The sequence below is a fragment of the Phycodurus eques genome, chromosome 2 (assembly GCF_024500275.1).
Source record: "Phycodurus eques isolate BA_2022a chromosome 2, UOR_Pequ_1.1, whole genome shotgun sequence".
Classification (NCBI taxonomy): domain Eukaryota; kingdom Metazoa; phylum Chordata; class Actinopteri; order Syngnathiformes; family Syngnathidae; genus Phycodurus; species Phycodurus eques.
Genome location: NC_084526.1, coordinates 27,967,145 through 27,991,745, shown reverse-complemented (window position 1 = coordinate 27,991,745; position 24,601 = coordinate 27,967,145). Strand labels below are relative to the sequence as shown.

Below are 24,601 nucleotides of genomic sequence, written 5' to 3'. Positions count from 1 at the left end.
AAACTAATTTTAAAATTCTAGGAAAGTCTAGGAAGAGGAAGTGATTGTTTCAATCCAATATCTCAGTGATAGTCAATGGAAATATTAGCATAAGATAATGTTATGCCCTTTTTGTGGAAAACAGCTGTTCGTCATTAGTTAGTCTTTGTCTGTACTCCGGTAAATGCTTGAGTGTGTAAAGCTCACCTTATAAAGGATTTAGGCATTACGGTAAAATTCCCACCAACTTTCTCACACAAACCACACTTGATTATAAACTGCAAATACTACACATACAAATAAAAGCTATTGATTAGATTGATTCATATACTTCACGCTAGTGTACATTGACCCCATTGCTTACATGCTCATTTCAATCATATCAAACATAGCACTGAGCACCACTAAATGTAACGTAATAATCCATTTCACACACATGCTTTATTGACTTTCTTTTGTAAAACAACTACACCTTTGAGACAAAAGAATCCCTTTCCTTTGCCATGGAAAACAGTTAAGGTGACCAGCATCAGATGACACGTACCAAATGTAACAGGCTGCCGTCTTTAGGATGTCAGATTTTCCTGCTTTTAAGCCAGGTATCACATCATCTCCATATTTTTATACGGAATAGTTATGTGCACAATCCTACAGTATACCAGAAGTACACAAACAGCCTGGTGTTGTGAAACATGGGCGTCACTCAATTGTGGATAAAACTTGTTTTGTCGCATTCACATTCAATGCAGGTTTAAAGATCCTACAAGTTGACAGCTTTGTGAGGACAGCAGTGCAATATGTATCAGGGAAATAAGCCGAATGGAAAACAACTGGGCATTAAGCCTTGCTTAACCAATTGAGGCTTGTTCAGACGAGTCCAGCCGAGAAGTACTGTTCACAGCCACCCCTAGATGGCGGCAACAATGTCAGTGAGACCTTTTCTGCGATACTTAATAGAATCAAACTAAAACCTCAAACAGTGTCAACAAAATACATTCAAAAATACTGGTGGACTAGATTTTGAAGTAAAATGTAGCAGCTTACAGTGTGATCAAAGTTTGGAACATTTTGCTCAGAGGGATTGGATGTTGACGTAAAATGTAGCAGCTTAAAGTGTGATAAAAGTTTGGAAAACTGAATCAGTGCAGTTTGTAGTTGGCAAGTCATCATCCACCAGGGTACTATAGAAAACAATTAATGTGCCAGTCAGTTTCTTGTGTTGCTCTTTACAAAGTGCTTAACTTATTTGGGGGAAAAAGGCAGTTGTATTTTAAAAGTGTACACAATTGAGGTACAACTACTAATGCTTAGGTACAGTATTACAATTACTGTAACTTTGCTGGTATTAAACTTGAAATGTATGCTCTGATGAACTGTCAAACTCAAGTACAAAATGCAGAGCTGGATATTTAACTCATTCCACATTCAAAAGTGAATCACCATGTTGCTAATATAAAAGCAAATTAAAATGTTCATCATGAGCCCAACCCAAAACACTCATACAATGACAACCAAGTGCACATTTTCCTCAGCTCTGTGATTGTCAGTGAGCTTGTCAATGGCACCGCTTCATTCAACAGAAACATGCATGATTCAGTGTGCTGTTCCATTAACTAAAAACAGGAAGACACCACCTGCTGCTGTCCAAAAAGCTCACTCTTGCTGTCCCAGCTTCTTGTGCAAAAGATTTAGGTCAGTGAGCCAAGTCCATAGCAGTATGATGAATGTTTGTCCATAAATGAGAAGTACCAGGTGACCATCACTTCTGAAGTCCACTTGAAGTGGACATAAAAACCTCTTGGTGCAGCTTAATCCATGATCAACCAGGTATTTTATGCAGGCTCAATGTTCGACAACTCCACAAGCAAGACTACTGGGTATGTCTTTTTGGCTTATGTGTTTGAAAAAAAAAATCATCACTCACAAAAAAAAAAAAAGCAAAACTGGGAGAGAAGTCCAGTCACAGCATGAGGGTCAAAGACTATGTCTTGCCGCTCTTGCCCCCCATTACAAGTGGTCTTGCAAACTCCACAAAGTCATCTATGAGAACAGGCCATGCTCCTGTGAAAAGTGAGGGAAAAGGTATTAGCTACTTCTCACCTAAGCTCACATGCAAATTTTTGATTTGATTTAATTGAGTGATGTCCTGCAAATCATCCCCTTGAGGAAAATAATACATTACATTAGGAGCAGTCAGAAAATCATCATGCATGTTAAATATTGCAACTTCATCAGCTAACCCTCTTCATCATAGTTTGACATGTCATCTGCAATCATATTGCCAAAGTCCAGAAGGAGGTTCCATGTGTCTTTGGGGATAGAGCGCTTGTGATGCTCCTGAATGTAACATAGTAACCAGACAATTGATCAGAAGGGGAAAAGATGAGAGTTCATGACACCGTAAGGTTTCATCCAGTATGTGTGAGTTTGGGTTATGTGGAAGAAGTGTGACAACTTTCTCCACTTACCTGCAGGAATGTGTTCCAAAGGTCCAAAAACTTGAAGCGACCTGTTAGAACTAGATTCCAGTAAGCCACAGCCATCTCTAACTCTGAGACATTAAGAATAATGGAGAAAATCAGTCTGAATAAATACTCCCATAAAACATTTTGCTTTCAGCCTTACCTAAACCTTTCTGCCCAGGATTCTTGGCAAAATTAAAGGTAAACTGGTAAAAGTCTTTAAACTTCCCAGTGTCTTTCAGCTCCTGCTCTAGTCTGGGAAGGATGGCCTTTAGTTTGTCAGGAGTGTCACAGCTGGAGGGATTAACAACAAATAATAGACTTTACCAATGTAATTATTCTAAATAATGGTGAGGATCTTAGGCAGAGTAAATAAAATATTTTTTTGAAAGCCCTCTTTCAAGTTGCAATTAAAAATACATTTCACTGATACTCACCCGAGGTCTGTCATTCCATCCAGGAACTCTTTCTTGCTAAACTCGCACTGCGTGGCCGCTCTGAACTTCCACGCTACCACCAATATGCTCATGCTTGCCGGGTCCAGGGTTAGGTCATCACAAAACTGCTGGATTCCATCGATGCCAATCTTATTCTCATCCTGGGGGTCTGCAAAGAAAGAATAGAAAATGTGGTCAAACAACTGTAAACACCCCTGAGAATGTCACTGGCTCCTTATACTCACCTTTATATCTGTTATAGAGCTGTTCCAGCTTCTTGCGATCGACTGAATTTTTCATGGATTCTTTATAGTAAAGGTCTGGATTTTGGAAGTAGTTGTCTGTCGCGACTTCTAGTTTCCAGTCATTCTGTGACAGGCAGTACACAGCAGTCCTCTCCCCTGCCTGCGTGAAGGACATGAACTGCCGAACCTTGTCTCTCTGTGATGACTTTAACTTGTGCTGACAGAAGAAGAATTCACACCAAGGCCCATGCGGTAAACACAAAGCCAGGATGAATACACCATAAATGCACATTTGAATTCAACACAGTTGCAAAGCCTACCGTGAGATCCCATGTCCGATTTTAGTCGGCTATCTAATAGTACAGTATATAACAAACTTCAGCAACAGAACCCCTCAAATGTGGCATACATTTGATATGGATACAACACAAACATTGCTCAATATAAAATGTTCATACAATGCAGGTGTGTGCAAATTCAACGTTCAAGGAGTACGAAAAGCGTCAACACAACGTCGCGATGATTTGCAGAATTATCACGCAGTGGTAAATGAACCCAGAAGGTCATCCAGTGCAAGTCTTGCAGAAGTGCCGACCCGACCCGCGCGGTGATCGAGCAGCACATTCGCCGTGAACGGACGTGAGACAACAACACGGGATCCTCCGAAGTGGTCTCCTGACCCCCTTTAGGGGCATGACCTACCAAAAAAGGGAAAGGTACGTGCCACAAGTGCTGTCGTGCGCGTTCCAAATATACCAACCACTGACCTTCCGATTCCATCATGTTCCATATTTCATCACACTAACAATGCGCCACACGGCTCCAGACACTGCGGTCAACTGTTTCGCAGTATCTTCAAATTATGATTAACAGGCAATGACAGCATTTGTATTTTTAATCTTAACTTGTTCTGGTGTGGCGTTTTAAATTGTACCTACCATTTTATCACCCGCTGTTTTGGCCAACATATCTACTTGGCCTTGCTGCGCATGCGCCAACAGAACTGCGCCGCTGTGTTTGCAAATGATTCATGGGACATGTAGTCCACAGAACTTCACAGGCCGTGTGACTTGACGTCTATTTTTTTTAAATAACTAATGTAACGTGTTCCAAAGGAACTTACCTCAGAAGAATATTAACTTTTTTTTTTATTTTTTTTAAGAATATTGCTTGTTAGTGAGACCCGCTGAAGAGCGATTCCACAGCTGTCGTGAATAATAGAAGTCTCTCTAAAAGTCGTAATAACAGATTTTGAATGGGATTGTCGGTTGGGTTTGAGTTAAACACTGCAACGACTCTACTCCCATTCTTAAACTGAATTTTAAAACTACTATACAGCGCTGAAGATAAATGACGTGAAGGGATTCGCAGTACTGTAGCTTCGGGCACTCGACTTGATCGGGGAGAAAAACAGAACTACAACTCCCATATTGAAGTAGATAAACTGTTTCGGAAGTAATATTGGACGACTCAAAGTTAAAGTACTCAACCGAATTCAAGAGCAACGTAGCTATTGGTCTTTTCTTTGCTCTGTGTACGCGTCAAAGGGTGCATTATTAATGACGTACTGCGTCAAAAAGATCGTTTGTGCTGATGGAGGCTAACGACGTTAGCAAAGTTGTGTTCGCTTGAGTGAGCTGCGTGTGTCATGGGAGTTCTATGCGGTGAGAGTTGACTCGGGTGGCTCGAGTTGCTCTGACAAACTCCGAGGAGAGTTCAGGTAAGTACGGTTCAAAGTAGAATAGGATATCAAAACGTTCAGGTGAGAATTAACCAATATCTGCACCTACCTGGACGATTGAGCGATTGTCCTCTTTGCTAGTGCGATGTTGTTGGTTATCGCAGTGGCTGGCGGACGGAAGTAAACGTGAAAGTTGGTGGCCAAGTGAGTCGCTGGAAAGCTGCACTGAGGCTGGCTTGGTTGAGCTGCTATGTGGGACGACTGGCCAGGAGGGGGGAGCCATCGCTCTGATACAACAAGCTGATTGTTCCCGGCTTCTTGAGTCGTGCAGTGGAGAGCCAACGCAAGGCAAATATTCTCTCGCAGGTAGTAGCTGTTCCATTATTCGTGTGTTTAGACTGGACATTTGTCAAATGGGACGTCTTCGCACTGTTCCCCGGGGCTGCTCACCCTTGCGTGATGGTAGAATATGTTACGATTTATTCGAATGTCGTCGCATGCTTTTTCGCTGGTATTCTGTTGGACGTGCAGCTGAGTCGTTCCTGCATCGATGGTTTGTTTCCCTCCTGGACCATTCAGTGTCCACCAAAAACGTGCCGTAGGTACAATGAGGACAAATTGATTTCCAGAAAACGATTACATTTCATTTCGTGTTTTCCACCCACAGTATTCATGTACACTTCGTATTTCATCATATTTTTGGTCACTGCTAATATTTTTACATTTTTAAAAACGCTTAAATTATCACATTTTTGTCTTGTGCACACTACACCAACTCAATGAACAAGTCTTGATCTTAATGTCATCATTCACTCTTAAGTATTTGCAGTTTTTAGTGACTTTGTACTGACTATGACATTCATACAGTGTAGTATAAATGATTGTGACCAAGTATACATATGTTTGATATTATATAGCCTCAAAAATTGAAATTATACATCGGACCAGATTATTTTGCAGACTATAAAACATTTACATGAATGTGTGTTTTCATTACAGCGGCCAGCCTGTGAACAGAGGTACTATTGACTTCTAGTAGCTGCATTACCCAAGCAGCATTCCAGTCACTGGAGGAAGGACCGGGCAGCAGTTTGGAAAGTTAACGTCGCCCATCTTTACTAATGCTCACAAAGGTGTGAAGCATCTTGGGCGTGAGTTGAAAATATTCAAAATGACTTTGTGCATTATTAATGGTCAGTCAATGAGCGGTCTTGACGGTTTAACCCCCTGCATTAAAATTCAGGATTCCATGCTGGAATCCAAACACTTGGCATGTTCAATCAAGCCAAATGCAACTCAGCACAAGGTGTTGAAGAATTCTAGCCAACATAAATTGTTTGCACATCTTGTTTAACCTAACAAGCTGTAACCACACCTTACCTAAATATTCAATGTGCTGTATTGAAGCACAAACAATGACTCTGACCTACAAACATACTCTCAAAAAAGTGTACCTTTTTTTTTCTCTCAAATATGGAGCTGACAACTTCTGCTTTTTGATCATTTCCAAGCCCACAAGTTCAAACGATAACATTTTAAGACAAGTCACTTGCATCTATTTTTGTTTCTGAGAATATCTGAATTGATTTCCATTATAACTCATCAATGTCATTTCCACTTAGTGGATTTCCAAGTGTTCTATGAAGGGTAGTTCTTGTGACCTGCATTCAGGTAATTTGTAGGGAGGAAAGTTTCCGGTTGTAGCACGAGCATTGTTGGTGCCATGATTGCCATCGCTTCATTGCAGGATTTTGGTCTTACTGTGGAACAAACAAATCACCATTATATATGAGCAAAGTTTCTCTTCCTGCCACATCTTTTAAATCAGTTGTAGCAGTTTATCATTCCATGAAGTTTCATAATAGCAGGCATGTCTTTTTTGTCTTTTTTTTCTCGTCTTTCCCAATTTTCAGGCCTATTACTTTCAACCGCTCCACACACTCTAGTCAGGAGTGAATAGCCTCTTTGGATGCAGATTGTTTGGTTACTTTTGTGCCTTGGCCTGGCTGTGGCATCTGCTGTGAAGCAGACAGGCCAGGTGGCCCACCATGCCAACAGGCAATATCGCAGAAGTGTGGCCACACAGGGAAAAACCTGGTTGGCCAATAACTGCAGGTGGCTGGGTAACCTCCTACGCCGAAAGAACGTCGTCATCAGTAAGCTGGCAGATGCTGCGGCTGCTGTTAAGAGAGACCAAACACTTTCAGAACCTGAGCGTCACTTTCAGGTACAAGACTGTTTTTTGTGCTATACTTATTTTGTTATGGTGATGAAATTATTTTTTGCACCCAGATTTCTCAATACAATACCCCTTAATAACAATTGTTTTATTAGTTTTTATTTTATTTTTAAAAAAGTATTGTTGGACGACTGTCTTGTTTTGGTCTACTGAGGTATGTGTGCCTCTCTGACTTCCTTTAGGTGCACACAATACAGGTTTTTCAGAAAGAGTTGAATGAGAGTGAGCACATGGTATTCCAGGCGGTGCGCAGTCTGCAGAGGGCACTGCAGGGAGACTACAGGGATGTGGTCAACATGAAGGAGAGCAGCAAACAGAGGTTGGAGGGTCTCAGGGAGGCGGCCATACAGGTGATCAGCTCATGAAGTTATAGCAAGCATCTACATCATCACTGTCTTAGACATGAATTGTCCATGGGGATTTCACACTATTAATCATTTTGAACTATTATCCATAAATAACTAATTGAAAACTGATTTTAAAATCCACTATTTACACAGTGTGTTTGCCACAATTGAGGATGACATATACATACATACATACATACCTGTATGATACATACCGGTAACATACATGCATACCGGTTACATACATACATGCATACAGTTGTGCTCATAACTTTACATACTCTGGCAGAATTTCTGATTTCTTGGCCATTTTTCAGAGAATATGAATGATAACAAAAACTTTTCTTTCACTCATGGTTAGTGCTTGGGTGAAGCCATTTATTATCAAACAACTGTGCTTACTTTTCAAATCATAATGACAACAGAAACTACACAAATGACCCTGATCAAAAGTTTACAAACACCAGTTTTTAATACTGGTTATTGCCCTCTTTAACATCAATGATAGCTTGGCGTCTTTTGTGGTAGTTGTGGATGAGGCTCTTTATTTTCTCTGATGGTAAAGCTGCCCATTCTTCTTGGCAAAAAGCCTCCAGTTCCTGTCAATTATTGGGCTGTCTTATATGAACTGCACGCTTGAGATCTTCCCAGAGTTGCGCAATGAGATTGAGGTCAGGAGACTGAGATGGCCACTCCAGAACCTTCACTTTATTCTGCTGTAGGCAATGACAGGTCGACTTGGCTTTGTGTTTTGGATCCTTATCCATAAATTTTCTGAGCCGCTTCTCCTCACTAGGGTCGCGGGCGTGCTGGAGCCTATTCCAGCTGTCATCGGGCAGGAGGCGGGGTACACCCTGAACTGGTTGCCAGCCAATCGCAGGGCACATACAAACAACCATTCGCACTCACAGTCACACCTACGGGCAATTTTAGAGTCTCCAATTAATGCATGTTTTTGGGATGTGGGAGGAAACCGGAGTGCCCGGAGAAAACCCACGCAGGCACGGGGAGAACATGCAAACTCCACACAGGCCGGGGATTGAACCCGGGTCCTCAGAACTGTGAGGCTGACGCTCTAACCAGTCGACCACCGTGCCGCCTAGATCCTTATCATGTTGGAATATCAAAGTACATCCCATCCGTAGCTTCCGGGCTGATGAGTGCAAATTTTCCTCTAGTAATTTTTGATAACATGCTGCATTTATCTTGCCATCAATTTTGACCAAGTTTCCCGTGCATTAGTAGCTCATACATCCCCAAAACATCAGCGATCGACCGCCATGTTTCACAGTAGGAATGGTGTACCTTTCATCATAGGCCTTGTTGACTCCTCTCCAAATGTAACGTTAATGGTTGTGGCCAAAAAGTTCCATTTTGGTCTCATCACTCCAAATGATTTTTTTTCCAGAGGTTTTGAGGCTTGTCTCTGTGCTGTTTGGCATATTGTAAACGTGATTCTTTGTGGCATTGGCGTAGTAATGGCTTTCTTCTGGCGACTGGACCATGCAGCCCATTTTTCTTCAAGTGCCTCCTTATTGTCCATCTTGAAACATCCACACCACTTTTTTCCTATATTTCAGCTAAAGTCATCTGTGGGTTTTTCTTTGCATCTCGAACAATTTTCCTGGCCCATGTGGCAGAGATTTGTTTGTCGACCTGACCTGATCGTGCTGGAGCCTATCCCAGCTATCATCAGGCAGGAGGCGGGGTATACCCTGAACTGGTTGCCAGCCAATCGCAGGGCAAATACAAACAAACAACCATTTGCACTCACATGCACACCTACGGGCAATTTAGAGTTGTCAATTAACCTAACATGCATGTTTTTGGGATGTGGGAGAAAACCGGAGTGCCCGGAGAAAACTCACGCAGGCACGGGGAGAACATGCAAACTCCACACAGGTGGGGCCGGGGATTGAACCTCGGTCCTCAGAACTGTGAGGCAGACCCTCTAACCAGTCGTCCGCCTCAATTTGTACTTAATTTGGTAAAATTATGACTCACAGTTTGAAGTGGCAGCCAAGGATGCTGGGCGCCATAAGGAGGAAGTTTGTCCTGAGCGCCGACTTGAAGGAAGAAGAAAGTTCAGCTTTGCCAAAAATCGATTTTCTGGGACCAATTGTGCCGAGGTCTGACTGGCTCGGCGGGTCACACCGCCGTGGCTCTGTTTGGGAGCAAGCGGCTGGTTTGCTGAAACATCTCGTCTTATGGATAGCCAGTGGTTTGGCCTTACAACCAAAACCGGGGTTCCACTTTGGTCATTACGACCAAGAATCGTTTGGTGACGACAGCACCTAATGCCAGTCAGCGACACGGACCAAAGAAATTGTGGCCAACGTGGTAAATAAAAGATAAAAAAATAGCTTGGAGCTGAGCCAGCTTCGGGAGGAGCTGGCTGGGCCGAAACCTAGCACCCAGAGAGACCAGGAATCAGAGCAGGAAAAAAAGCGTCTCTCTTTCTTTCGCTCTAGGGGGGGCTCGAGAGCTTCTGCTTTTAAACTTCCCGGGAGTCAAACAAGAAGGTGAGGGGTGGCCTGACCCGAGTTTATGATGGGCGCGAAAGTTTCTTTGTGGGTTAATTTTCTTGAAAAAGAATTTGGGGTGACTAACCTTTCTGACGTTCTGAGGTTTGGCTCATAGGTTTTACCTAGTCTTGAGGTATGGAAAATAACTTTGTCGTGAACTGTCGTTCATTTGAATCTAAACAGGACTGTGCAATTTTAAGCTTATCGTCTTCACCGCCTCTTTAATACTATTCTTATATTTAAAAAAAAAAGAGAAGGAATGCCAGGGAACAAGTAGTACAGCTTAACAGACATAAGTAATAAAATCACCTTTCATCATCTGCAATATAAGAAAAACACACCAAATCACAAGCTTAAGCTTTGCATCGACAGTTTGTCAATCCCAAGATCCGCCTCTTGGGGATATTGTTACTTCACTGTTCAGTAACTTTTGTTATTGACAATGGAACCTTGAAAAGGGACGAATTCTCTTTAAGCCACCAATTTGTGGCTTGGGAGATCCGATTGATCAAGCTATTGCTAATTAAGTTAGTCCAGACCTTCTTTCTTTTGGCCGTTGTACCCTGGGGACGGGTGGGGGGTGGTTCTTTCGTGACGGTATTTCTGACGGCTGGTTTGGACGCCATTAGTCCTTTGGTTTGGAGTTCTATATTTTTGGAGTCAGCGATATTCGTGACATATATACATAAAATACATACAGGCAGTGCCACCAGAAATTATTCACACCCCTTCACATTTTCCACATTTAGCAAAGTTACAGACTTATTCTAAAGCTGATTTGAGTGTAGTTTTCATAAAAAAAAGTGACATAAAATATCCTCAATGGGTTTAAGTCAGCGCTCTGGCTAGGCCATTAAAAAACAGAGTTGTTCTGAAGCCACTCCTTTGGTATCTTAGCTGTGTGCTTAGGGTCATTGTCTTGTTGGAAGGTAAACCTTCTGCCCAGTCTGAGGTCCTGAGCACTCTGCAGAAGGTTTTTGTCCAGGATATCCCTGTACTTGGCTGCGTTCATCATTCCTTCGATAGCAACCAGTCGACCTGGCCCTGCAGCTGAAAAACACCCCCACAGCATGATGCTGCCACCACCATGCTTCACTGTTGGGACTGTATGGGACAGGTGATGAGCAGTGCCTGGTTTTCTCCACACATACCGCTTACAATTAACGCCAAAAAGTTCTATCTTGGTCTCATCAGACCAGAGAATCTTATTTCTCACTATATTGGAGTCCTTCAGGTGTTTTTAAGCAAACTCCATCGGGGCTTTCATGTGTCTTGCACTGAGAGGAGGCTTCTGTCGGGCCGCTCTGCCATAAAGCCCCGACTGGTGGAGGGCTGCAGTGATGGTTGACTAACTAGAACTTTCTCCCATCTCCCGACTGCATATCTGGAGCTCAGCTCATCTATGGGTTCTTCTTTACCTTTCTCACCAAGGCTCGTACTCCCCGATTGCTCAGTTTGGCATGACGGCCAGCTTTCGGAAGGGTTCTGGTCGTCCCAAACGTCTTCCATTGTAGGATTATGGAGGCCACTGTGCTCTTAGGAACCTTACGTGCATCAGAATTGTTTTTGTAACCTTGGCCAGGTTCTGTGCCTTGCCACAATTGTCTCTGAGCTCTTGAGGCAGTTCCTTTAACCTCATGATTCTCATTTGTTCTGACATACGCTGTGAGCTGTAAGGTCTTATACAGACAGGTGTGTGGCTTTCCTAATCAAGTCCAATCAGTATAATCAAACACAGCTGGACCCCGATGAAGGCATAGAACCATCTCAAGGATGATCAGAAGAAATGTACAGCACCCGAGTTGAAAAAATTTGTGTCACAGCGAAGGGTCTCAATACCTATGGCTGTGTGATATTTCAGTGATTCTTTTTTTAATAAATCTGCAAACATTTCAACAATTCAGGTTTTTTCTGTCAATATGGGGTGCTGTGTGTACATTAATGAGGAAAAAAAATATTTTAGGAAATGGCTGCAATATAACAAACAGTGAAAAATGTAAGGGCGTCTGAATACGTTCCTGTACTTTGCTTTCCACTGTACTTACATGCACGCTACATCCATACATACACATGCTAGCGGTGTAACAAAAACTTATTTGAATTGGAAAATCCTTTTTGATTTAAAAGATGTAAGTGCATCGATACATAGACTAATGAATCTTATTGCTTCGAACTCAATATAGTTTGAACCGGCCGATCGCCTAGTCAAACAGTTAAAAATCAGTTTGATGTTGCTGAAGCAGCTGCATCTCCTTCTTTGTCCATCTACCTCTTTCTTAAAGGTCCCATATTTTACCAAACCAACTTCTTCTAGTATTTGGGAGTTATATTGTCTCTATGATGCCACAGTAAACGTGAAATCTGAATTAAAATCATCCACGCATTCCTGAGTTCCAGACGTTTTTCTGCAGGGAAGCCTGAAATCAGATCATTCCAATTTCTCTAGCTTATCTACGTCACTAGCGAAGATCTCCGCTGACCTCTCCGCTACCGAGCCAGTGCTGTCAACAAAACAAACACGTGTGCTCTCACAAGTGGGTCTTCTTCACAGAGGCACCTAATCAGAGGAAAGGGGGCGGTCTTAGCCAAATATGGACAAAATGCATACAAAACTGGGTCAAACAGAAGTAGCTGTCAGAGGGGCCTTTTCTGGACACTCGTATGACAAAGCCAAGGTGTTGTTTTTATTTTTATTTATTATTATTACTATTATTTTTTAATAAATGAAATGGACACTTATACTAAGTCCATGTTCGTGAGTCACTTTATGGAGGTCTCAATAGCCAAAATATGGGACCTTTAAAACTGGCGAGACTCGTTGCAGTTATGTTAACTAGCACTGTGAGTTTGTGAGTTAAAATGCAAGGAGAAATTGCAGACTCTGAGAGGATTCACAACACCCCGGCAAGTTTAAAGTACAAAGTGTCGGAAGCAATTCGGATTTTATATGAAATATATGTGAATCAAACTGTATCAAATCGAATCGTCAGCACACTGAATTGAACTGAATCGAATCGATCAACTTTAAAATGTAGCCCACACACCACTAATACATGCATGAATACATACAAACATAGTTTATCATAAAATTAGGTCCAACTGCAACAAAGTACTGACAACTTCAGTAGGTACATGTGCATAACAATGCTTAGTTTTGTTTGATAGTATTTCTGTGCCTTTCTAGTATGTTTAATGCAGGGCGATTCTCCATCAATGCAAACTACAATGACTAATATTTTTAAAGTAAAACCTGATATATCTTTTTAAAGTGTGAATTTTTGACACCACTTGTATTATAATCAGATGCTGTTCAAATGTATCTTCTATAGTGTCATGTGAGAGTCAAGTATTAACACTCACTGTGATGATTCTGTCACTATTGTATTGGTACTGTGCTCTTAAGTCTGATTTTAGGCTTTACACCACAACCTGAGAAACCTTGTTTCATGTTTGTGTTGTCTGTCTTGACTTATTGATCAACAGTTTTGCACAATAGTTCTTACTTTTTGGCATAATAACCTTTTAAGATGTCTTATTTTATATAATCTTGTGCTCCTGTCTTTGACTTAATCCTCCAGGAGGAGCAGGAGTATGTTGAACTGTTGGCTGCAGAGAAGCACCAGCAGGAGGCTATAAAGAGTGTCCTTGCCCGGAATAAGACTCTGTCTATGGTCGACGAGATCCTGGAGGATGTCAGGAAGGCAGCAGACAGACTAGAAGAAGAGATTGAGGAACACGCCTTTGACAACAACAAGCAGGTTAACAATTAACCGTACTGTGAACTTCTTATGTTGAAGTTGTCCCGAGCATTTCTAAAGCAACCAAAATACAAATCAGGCGATATACCTTTCTACTTTATTTATAAACAACCAATAAAGCAACTACATCTGGAAACAAAGTGTTTTACACAAATAAAAGTCAAACATAATAGAAACAAAGTTAAAACAATAAAACAAGCAAATAAATAAAAACGCAAACACTAAAACAGATGCAGTCTTAAGCTGTGTTGAAAGCCAAAAAAAAAAAAAAAAGGCTTTTGGGAAGAGTTTTAAAAATGGACAGTGAGGAGGCTTTTCTAATGTGTAGAGGGACACCATTCCACAACCTAGACCCATCAATGGAAAAGGCTTTCACCTTTGAGCTTCCACCTAGACCTCGGTACCTCTAGAAGCAGCTGACCTGAGGCAGGGGCGCAAGGATGTAGTAGCACAGAGAGGTAAGGCGGGTCAAGACCATTTACAAATTTTCAAAACTTGATGAAAGGATGGCGGCACAGTGGCCGACTGGTTAGAGCGTCAGCCTCACAGTTCTGAGGAGCGGGGTTCAATCCCCGGCCCCGCCTGTGTGGAGTTTGCATGTTCTCCCCGTGCCTGCGTGGGTTTTCTCTGGGCACTCCGGTTTCCTCCCACATCCCAAAAACATGCCTGTATTGAAGACTAAATTGCCCGTAGGTGTGAATGTGAGTGCGATTGGTTGTTTGTTTGTATGTGCCCTGCGATTGGCTGGCAACCAGTTCAGGGTGTACCCGCCTCCTGCCCGATGTTAGCTGGGATAGGCTACAGCACGCCCGCGACCCTAGTGAGGAGAAGCGGCTCAGAAAATGGATGGATGGATGGATGGATGATGAAAGGAGCTTTAAATGTATTCTAAAGTGCACAGGCAGCCAGTGGAGGGGGGTCAGGATCAGAGTTATGAGGCCCCTCTGACGTACTCCAGTTAGGAGGCGAACAGCAGCATTTTGAGCCAACAGGAGATGTTTAAGGGAGGACTTGCCGACTACAAAAGTGTAAAGTGCATTACATTAATCCAGCCAAGATGTAATAAAGGTATGCATTATGCGTTTCTAAGTGCTCTTGTGCAAGAAAGGGCTTTATCTTTGCCAGTTGCATGTAGCATATATGGGGTCAAATAAAAATGTAATTAATTTGGAAAAAGATACAAAGGAAGGTAAACGCCTGCATTCACTTCCGGATTAGTCCAATTTACGCTTTAACGTGAAAATCAAAAATAAAAGGGGCACCACGTCACTTTTTATATGTATCAAATTTAGGAGATAGGGACGACAAACCTTTTATCAGTCTCGTAATCTGAAGGTTGCTAAATGAATTAAATAAGAGTTCTCGATAACCAGATGTCTTTTGTCGAACCCAAACAAATGATACAGCTAGTGAATTTTTATAGAAACTTTAATGAGATCTAACATGGGAATCGGCAAGGGAACTATGCAGGAAAGAAAACACAAAGGACAGACAAACATTGGCAAAGGAGACTAACTTTTGATATGAGGGTGGAATGAGTGTGTATTGACAAGGCATAGAGCTGGGGGTTTCTGTTCTCGTGAATTTAAACCCAAATATGCCCTAATCTATACTTTTAGTAGACCGCAAGTTAGATTTACGTGCAGGCTGATCGATCTCCCGAATGTCCGGTCCGCACAGAGGTGGATTTGGCGGGAAAGGAGGAAGGGGAAAAAAAAAAAAGAAGACCAGGAAAACAAAATGTTCCCAGGCAGGACAGCCGGAGCCCGTATGTCGCTGTTCGCAAAACATTCGGAGCGGATGTGTGCTGCCCGCTTCCTTCCCAACGGATTTTGCCCAGGCACCCAAAAGGGTAGCTCGGAGCGCTGGCATGATGCCCTGGGGAGCGGAGAAAGGTCCGATGTGTACTCGTCACCTCGTGGTGTGAGGTGGGGCGTCCTGGCCGAACCAGTCTTCGGCAAGTTGGTCGAACGAGAGCCAGCAAACAAAGGGGGCTCCGGCCTTTAAGATGGCCAAAAGGGGTGGGTCCACCCCCCCTTTCCTCCCTCCGGGGCCAACAGGGAAGATGGACCGCCTCTTAATGTTACTTTTCCATTTTAGGATTATTTAGTGGTTTAAAAACAGTGGGATAAAATATGAATTATTGGATTTAAGATAACGAGACCATTTTCCAGCCTTGCATTGTCATGTGCACATCCTCTTTAATCCCTGTAACGAATGTTTCAATTGTATGTGGTTGTTGAGAATACTGTAATATTTGCAATGTGGCATTTGTGTGGTGTGGGGTGAAACATGTCATCTGGTTCAGTTGAAAAACAGATTTCACATTAGACATTCAAATTTGCAGAAATACAATCACTAGTGGCGCTATTACAATGGTAACACTGGTGGCGTTCATGCAAAGTTCTTAAAATATTATATAACATTCAAGTCCAGTGAAGACTGTGAGTAGTTAATCTGGAGTTGCAGTAGCTTTCCACTACCTGTGGCTGTCGCTAGCGCTCCGTCCATTGTCCCAGACAGGAGGAACAAATGTCACTGAAAACAACGGGAAAAAGAACTCTTTGTTGGTGAGACTCTTCAGGCTGGCTGGGGGTGGAAGTTAGTTAATTTAGCGTCCGGGTGAGAAACCAATGTCTGTGTGTCAGCTTTGATGAGCTACTTGGGACTGGCTGGTAGTTCATTTAGCGTCTGTGTGCGAAGTTAAACCTCCTGTGCTTCTTCTTTGATAAACAGGCAAGGCTTTCCTTAGATGTCTTGTGTACTCCGACTGACTCTGCGGGGCAGCCGAGGCTGGGGGTGCTGGGTATCATCTTTACTGGCATGTCCGTTACATGCATAATGTAAAAGAAGCTGTATTTGACTACTGCATTGATTTGCCGATCCAATTTAAAATCATTGTCCATTTTAAAAGCCGAGTTTGAGACAATTGACCCAAGTCAACGAGTTAGGATGTACAAGGGCCACCGGGAGCAAACACTCATTTTAGTTTTCATTTTTTAATGTCTTTGAGACATAATAGAAATTCTTTAACTGAGAAAGCATTTCTTCCAGCTTTCTGACTGTCATCGGAAGAAAAATCTTAAATCATACATTCTGCCAGGGTATGTAGACTTATGAGCACAACTATAAATTAACTGAACACAGCCGAAAACATATAGGATCAGAGGCAGTAGTAGCAATCAGTGCCCTAACAGTAGCAACCTTATCATTAAAGAAATACAGGACGCTATTGCACATTTGAAGGAAATACATTTGGACGTGACTTGTTACTTCCCTCCACTCTCTTTTTTGCTGTATAGATGCAAGGAGTTAATGTAGAAGCAGTGCTGAGAGTGGAGGATGATGAGGAGAATGTAGGCAAGAGAAAGAACAAATCTGCTCAGAGGGAAGCAGAAGCCGACCTGGGCCTAAGCATGCTCATTGACTCTCAAAACAACCAGTATGTGCTGACCAAACCCAGGGATTCCACAATGCCAAGAGCAGACCATCATTTTATCAAGGTCAGTTATTTTTTTTAATACGTGATATTGTTCAAAAGTGGATATCACTTATCTTTTTTTAGTTTACTCTGAGTGTTATGCATGTATTAATTACCGAAATAGAACTCATTTCATTCTGTGTGAATAGGATTTGGTCTCTGTGGTAATGTTGTCACTACCCTGTGGCTGGATGTGCACTATGGTGGGTCTTCCTCCCATGTTTGGATACATCATCTGTGGGGTCCTGCTTGGACCATCTGGACTCAACAGCATCAAGGTGTGTGTGTCTGTCATTGCAGTTTTGTTACATTCATTGGGAGTGTTGCTTTTATTGTTTGTGTGCAACACAGTCTATGGTCCAAGTAGAAACACTGGGAGAACTGGGGGTGTTCTTTACCCTCTTTGTGGTGGGACTGGAGTTCTCCCCTGAGCGCCTTCATAAGGTAAACAAACTGGGACTTCAGTTTGTGATCTTAAAGGATGTGCAGTATAACAGTATGTGTGTGTATATCGTGTATAGGTATGGAAGACATCAGTGCAGGGTTCCTGCTACCTGTGTCTGCTCATGGTTGTTAGCGGACTGTTATGGGGACAAGCGCTGCACATTAAACCCATACAGACTGTCTTCATATCCACGTGTCTCTCACTGTCCAGCACCCCATTAGTGTCCCGTTTCTTAGCAGGTGGTAGCAGAGGGGAGAAGGAAGGTTAGTGCATCAATGTGATGTAAAATTTTCTAAACTGTCATTGCAATTTGACATGAAACACGTCACAAACAGATCTCCCATGTAATTAGTTTTTAAATTAATTAATTTATTTATTTTTTCGGCCAGGTCTTGACTTTATTTATACACTTGCCACTTTTATCATCATTAGCTACATCTGTACATTCTTCAGTACAAGAGCTTTATCAAAACATAATGTTTTACACTCTTGCCTAGCTTAATAGGGTAACCCCAATAAGAGCCATCCCTCTGGAAGATGCTTTGCAGTTGTACACCATGAGAAACTAAAAGAATTATTGGAAATTAAAATTCAACCTTGAGTCTTTAAAGGCATGTTTTTTTCTTCTTTTTGATGCAGCTCTTGTATTGATCAACTTAGATTCTGCAGGTATACCTAATATTGTCCTCAGTAAATGTTTCCAGCACTTACATCTTGTAAAATATTTTGCAGTTGTTTGACTTATCTGATCATTTAGATGCATGTCCTCATAAAAAGTAAAGGTTTTAAGTGGCATGTGACTTATTACTGTACGTCTGACACAGGTGACCTTGACTACAGCAGTGTACTGCTCGGGACGTTAGTGATGCAAGACGTTCAGCTCGGCCTATTCATTGCTGTCATGCCCACTATGATCCAGGCTCAAAGTGGAGACACACACAGGTCAGTTATCTCTCACCTCAAGTTTCTCCTGCCACCAAGCATAGCATGCACTCTGTCATTGGTAAAACCACTTAGCTTCCTTGTGTGCACTGCAGCTTCCTATTTGGAAGTCTCCATGTACTGTACCTCCTGGCGCAGGTCCTGGTGTCTCTGGCTGTCGTGATGCTTCTCTGTGTGTTGCTCAAATCGTTTGTAGTTGGCGCCTTTTACAAGAAACTACATACTGAGAGCAAAGGCAACAAGGAGATCCTGGTGCTGGGGATAGCAGCTTTTGTTTTTTTCATGCTCACGGTATGCGCAGTATTTATTTGTTGCTGTACTTACAAACGTGAAGTTCTGTCTCCAAAGTGTTCTCTGTCAAATGACTGTCTGTTGTCGTACTAGAGCGGCTCCAACTACCGGAGACAAATTCCTTGTGTGTTTTTTGGACATACTTGGAAAATAAAGATGATTCTGATTCTGAAAGCTACTTACATTTATTGACAACAATATTAGGTAACAGTGTTCACTCCATTGTTTGTGGGGAATGGGGACCAAGCCCTAACACAAGATGGTGGTAAATCACTACTACAATGGTGCCTTTACAGTGTTAATGATTCTCGCCTTTGACGTTTGTAGAGATGTATTATTAAAGCAATGTTTATAGTTGTAGTACAGCAATGCACTACATACATTTTTTATTTAATTTTTTTTTTAATTTTAACTTTGTTGTGTTATTAATAAGTACCAAATTCTTAAACACCTCGGTGTCTCTGCAGACTTCAACTACTGTATATTCATCTTATCAACTACTGTATATTCATCCATCTATCTAGCCATCCATTTTCAATACCCTTAATCCTCATTAGGGTCACTCATAAGCCAATTCTTGGCTAGAGGTGCAGTTCACGCTGAACTTTTGCCAGAATTGTTGAACACATTGACAAACAGTCAGCCTCACTCACAATTCACATTTATGCGCATTTTAGAGGCTTCAATCAACCGACAGAAAAATGCATGTTTTTGGAGAATGGGAAGAAACCGTTATACTCTAACAAAACCCAGGAAAGCTTGGGGAAAACTTGCAAACTCCACACAGAGATGCTCCAACATAGATTGATGAGACACCGATCTACTGACTGTACGACAGATGTGCCACTATTACACCATGCTTCCTCCGTCATCCATCAAATCATAATTTCTCCTTCGCTTATCAAGGTCTACAACTAGTAATAAATAATAAATACTCCGAATACTACTGATAATAAATAGTACTGTTGTGGTCGTCTCAGAAATTGAATGCAAATGGTAAGAAATGAATTAAGGAATATGCATAGTCACCAGACAGACATGAAAATAAATAAATAAATCACAGACTGTGAGTAGACCAATTAAGTTTGAATCTGAATTTGAGTGGTTGATACTGAGATTGTTCAAGTATAATAAAGTAGCCATTGTCTATATTTATTGTTTCTGTGCTTGCTTTTTAAGGTTACAGAGTTTCTGAATGTTTCAATGGAGTTAGGCTGTTTCCTGGCTGGAGCTTTGCTGTCCTCCCAAGGTCACATGGTCACCACAGAGGTCAAAGGATGCTTTGAGCCAATTCAAGATTTCCTCGTCATCATCTTCTTTGCCTCTATTGGTTGCATACCCTTGATGATTTTATGACTTCATGATGATGATGCACTGTAGGTTGATACTAACACATTAATTTGATGCCGCAGGTCTCCATGTGTTCCCTACATTTGTACTTTATGAACTCACCATTCTGGGGGCACTCACACTCACACTTGTCATCTTGAAGGTAATCACATTTTACCTCCTCTGGTACTTTTGTTCTCTTTGCCACCCGATTCAAAGTCCTCCTCCATCTTTATTTCTCGTGTCAGTTCCTGATGGCCGTGCTGGTGCTGTATGTGATCTTGCCGCCCAACTCTCGTCACATTCGCTGGATAGTTTCAGCTGGACTGGCACAGGTCAGCGAGTTCTCCTTCGTCCTCAGCAGCCGCGCGCGTCGTGCCGGCATCATCTCTAGAGAGGTCAGTGGTGACTTGAATATTAATCAGAATCATCTTTATTTGCCAAGTATATCCAAAAAACACACAAGGAATTTGTCTCCGGTAGTTGGAGCCGCTCTAGTACGACAACAGACAGTCAATTGACAGAGAACACTTTTGAGACATAAAGACATTGACAAAAAACAGTCACTGAGCAATAAAGGTTTAATAGTTATATGGTAACGCCGGTACATTTTTTTTTTTTTTTTTTTTTTGACAATTGTGCAAAAGATGCAGAGTCCTCTAGCACTTAGAGCAGTTCGATGACTAATGTTGCAATAGTCCGGTGCAATGACCATTGTTGTGCAAAGGGCGCCGAGACTTCAAGGAGTGTATACAGTTTAATGTGACGAGTAGCGCGATAATCTGGGACAATGTTGATTGTGCAAATGTTGCAGATACTCCTCAGTCAGTGTGCAAATGGAGCAGATGCTACTCTGGCATGAGTGGCCAGTATTGGTCAACAACAGATATGCAAATAGTGCAGCGTGGCGAGACTACTACAGTGAGTGCACAAGTAATATATAATTGGCCCCACACACATGTGACAACGAACTCAAGTCAAAAAATTGCCAGCATGTTGTAATGGAATTGTAGGTTAGGTGTTTAAGAAGTTGATCGCAAGAGGAAAGAAGATGTTGGAATGTCTGCTAGTTCTAGTTTGCATTGATCTGTAGCGCCTACCTGAGGGAAGGAGCTGGAAGAGCTGGTGACCGGGATGTGGAGGGTCCGATAGGATTTACATGGCCATACGTTCACCAAACACATCATTTCCACCAAGACAAGACAATGAGAAATGGATATTAGATATTTATTATTTATAGATGTGTGCCCTGCACTGCACTGCATTGCTCTGCATCATAGGTGAGCAGTTTGCCCCTAAAGTTGTGGCTCATCTGTGTAGTTTACTCTCTTAACTGCCACAAAACTAACCCTGAGATAAAAATGTGAATTTCTGTCCGGGTGAGGTTGTTATGTAAAAGGTACGGACCAATCAGTCATCAAACATACCAAAAAGTATATCAAGTAGTTTTTAATGTATGTTCTGCTCAGGTGTACCTGCTGGTTCTCAGTGTCAGCACCCTCAGCATGCTGCTGGCACCAGTCCTGTGGAAAGTGACTACACACAAATGGGTGTCACGCAGAACTGTCACATGACCAGGCTCGGTTTCAGGACAAGACGTTACTGGGAGGTGGGAAATCCGGCAGCATTAGCACAATTTGAATTATGAATTTGGCCGCACAGCAGAGAGTGAAATGTTGTCATATGATCCCATCACAACCAGCTCAGGGTGTACCCCGCCTCCTGCCCGATGACAGCTGGGATAGGCTCCAGCACGCCCGCAACCCTAGTGAGGAGAAGCGGCTCAGAAAATGGATGGATGGATGGATGGATGATCCCATCAAGCGGGGGCTGTCCAAAAGTCATTTTTTGCTGATGTTGCTCTAAGATATGTTTATAACCTCACTTTCCAAATTACTACAAATTTCTTCCATTATTGTCCTCTTCTATTATTAGTGTTATACTGCAAAAGTAGCTGTAATGGCACATTGGGGTATTACCCAAAACAGCCACCTCCTCATTTACAATGAGAGTAAACAACATTATATGCTACTTTTGTAGTTTTTGTTGGACCAATAATACTTTGAAACAGTAGCAAAAACATGTATGTTGATGCTTTAGAATTACCTGGATTTCTGCATGATCTGATCTTCATCTTAGTCACAACAGTAGAGATTATTGTAAACTAATACCAGACAGACAATTCTATGTTTTGAATGAACACAAAAACAGTGAAGTATGTGTGTTTGAACCTTTGGATTTAATAATTGACTGGGAAAAAAAACAATAACTCGCTGAGTCTTCGACAATAAGAAATATTTCCTGCAGTTGTAAATCAGAGCTGCACATCTCACAGAAGGAATTTTGGACCTTTCCTCTTTACAAAAGTGTTTCAATTCAGCAATACCCTATTCCCGTGGTGTGCTGTGCCTTTTTGTCATCCACACTTTGTGTGTTCCTGCCAAACAACTTGACTTTGGTTTCATTTGTCAATGCAAGTTTGCCAGTAGTGCTGTGGAACTTCCAGGCACTATTTTGCAATCTTCAAACCTGTATCAGTGTATTTTTTATTGGTTTTTTTCACAGCAGTTGCTTACTCCGTGGTGTGCTCCAACATCCATTCTTGTTTGTTGTTTTACTTATCATAGATTTGTCAACGAAGATAATAGCATGAGCTAGAGATTTGTAAAATTATTTAGTCAACACCTTAGGATTCTGCGCTGTTCTTGCTTTCGAGATCTCGCTGTGCTCTTTATAGGACAGACACTTCTCGGGAGAGCGGCAAGAGTGCTGAACTTGCTCCATGTTCTTCCAGCTTCATGCAAGTCAACAATTCTTAATTGTAGTTATTCTGAGAGCTCTTTTGTGGGAAGCATGGTTCACATCAGCAAAGGCTTCTTGAGAATAGACATAGTGTTTTGTGTTTACTGGGCAAGGCAGCTTTCGATAGATTGAAAGCTAATGTGGATTTCCTGGTCTGTGAAACACCCTCATCTGGATGAGTGGCGCTTCCGTTGAGCAAGAGCAAAGAATACCTCGAGACAAAGGCATTTGGGCTAAGTTAAAGTTAGGTTTATTGAAAAGGCTTGGTGTCATAACCGCTGTTTTCAAAGTCAAATTAGCTAAAGCCTGCCCGATATTCTCAGTCACACGCTTATAAAGTCTCGCATCTGTGGGCGTACTCTTAAGGACTGCCCCTAGGCCCAATTGGCTCACTGAGTGGGTTTGAATAGCAAGCACCTCCCCTTACCTATAGTTGGTGTCAGTTTTGTCCACAAGGTGGCACTCTTTCTGTCTATGAATGAACCGAACGCAAGAGACTGGTTTTGAACCACCAAATGATGATAGTAATCATTGATATTACAATGGCAGTCCCCTTTTATGGCTCACCTCCTAGCTTACCCACAGGACGTATTGTCCTGTAAATAGCAGGGGGGAGAACGTGCTGGGTAAGCAAAATGTTCCCAGAAAGCAATTACTCTCTTTGAAGTAGATAGTGCAAAGGCTCCATGGTTAACGCAGTCACTCTTTGCACGCAATATACTGTAGTGTGAGGATGTATGAAATAAATTGCTATTAAAATACACTACAACAGACAGATAATCTTTGAGGAAACCAACAACTTTAACAAACATCTCCACTTTCATCACATTGATTGAACTCTAAGGTTGTCTGACTTCTGACTGATTAGGTCTTGGTGAAGTAATAATCGCATAGTTTTACATGTTGTTTCCAATACAAACATGGAAACATAATTGTGTGGTTAGTTTTTTCCTGACTGTGTATTGTTGGGACTTGCAGTTGATGTCACCTTTTTTAAAACCAATTTATGCAGGATTCCGGTGGCCTGGTGACCGGCTGGTTAGCACGTCTACCTCACGGTTCTGAGGACCCGGGTTCAAATCTGACCTCTCCTGTGTGGAGTTTGCATGTTCTCCACGTGTCTGCGTGGGTTTTCTCTGGGTACGCTGAATGGCCAGCGAACCGAGTAAGGATAAGAGGTACGGAAAATGAATAAATGCAGGATTCCAGGTAATTCCAAAGGGTTCACATACTTTTTCTTGCAACTGTTGTTGTTGTAAATAGAAAATAAATTATGTTATTGCACTAGTTACCATTGCAAGTTAATGTGCCTATACAACTTACTGCTCTGCTCAGCTCTTCTATGGCATGATGTATGCTTTGGACATATTTATGTACTGTATGTAATGAATGTGCGGTTTCTTGATGTACTGTACTGTACAAATTACTGTTGATGACCTTTCAATGGAAAAAGATACTTTTTGGTTTTGTCATTTGTTTATTTATTAAATAGATGGAAAAGCTACATTTGCAGTACTTGTTTCGGTGGGCACATTTATGCCTCAACCAGTTACTTGCACTTTTATACAAAAATGTTTTCACAAATATACCCTAAGAATGGGTCTAGTATCGTGTTTCACAGCAAAAACCTAGCACATT

General features: G+C 41.9%; 2 protein-coding genes across 4 annotated transcripts; one reads left to right on the top strand and one right to left on the bottom strand.

Annotated features, from left to right (window-relative positions):
• Positions 1–401: 401 nt before the first annotated feature.
• On the bottom strand, positions 402–5,077 carry dcun1d2b (DCN1, defective in cullin neddylation 1, domain containing 2b). 2 transcript variants are annotated; one of them, XM_061670190.1, is made up of 7 exons: positions 4,914–5,077; positions 3,124–3,340; positions 2,879–3,047; positions 2,605–2,735; positions 2,448–2,530; positions 2,220–2,316; positions 402–2,040 (listed from the first exon to the last, which is right to left on the bottom strand). In XM_061670190.1, the coding sequence occupies exons 2-7, from the start codon at positions 3,296–3,298 to the stop codon at positions 1,961–1,963; spliced, it is 735 nt and encodes a 244-aa protein (XP_061526174.1). In that variant the 5' UTR covers positions 3,299–3,340; positions 4,914–5,077; the 3' UTR covers positions 402–1,960. The 2 variants fall into 2 exon arrangements, with proteins under 2 accessions (XP_061526174.1, XP_061526173.1); XM_061670189.1 differs by lacking the exon at positions 4,914–5,077 and adding an exon at positions 4,062–4,168.
• On the top strand, positions 4,152–24,467 carry tmco3 (transmembrane and coiled-coil domains 3). 2 transcript variants are annotated; one of them, XM_061670186.1, is made up of 17 exons: positions 4,175–4,843; positions 4,969–5,170; positions 5,804–5,955; positions 6,718–7,031; positions 7,226–7,393; positions 13,494–13,673; positions 16,976–17,176; positions 17,304–17,432; positions 17,506–17,598; positions 17,676–17,862; positions 18,424–18,541; positions 18,637–18,832; positions 20,012–20,162; positions 20,245–20,324; positions 20,410–20,559; positions 21,631–21,770; positions 21,864–24,467. In XM_061670186.1, the coding sequence occupies exons 4-16, from the start codon at positions 6,774–6,776 to the stop codon at positions 21,733–21,735; spliced, it is 2,016 nt and encodes a 671-aa protein (XP_061526170.1). In that variant the 5' UTR covers positions 4,175–4,843; positions 4,969–5,170; positions 5,804–5,955; positions 6,718–6,773; the 3' UTR covers positions 21,736–21,770; positions 21,864–24,467. The 2 variants fall into 2 exon arrangements, with proteins under 2 accessions (XP_061526171.1, XP_061526170.1); XM_061670187.1 differs by lacking the exon at positions 13,494–13,673 and having other exon boundaries at positions 4,152–4,843.
• The last annotated feature ends 134 nt before the right edge of the window (positions 24,468–24,601 follow it).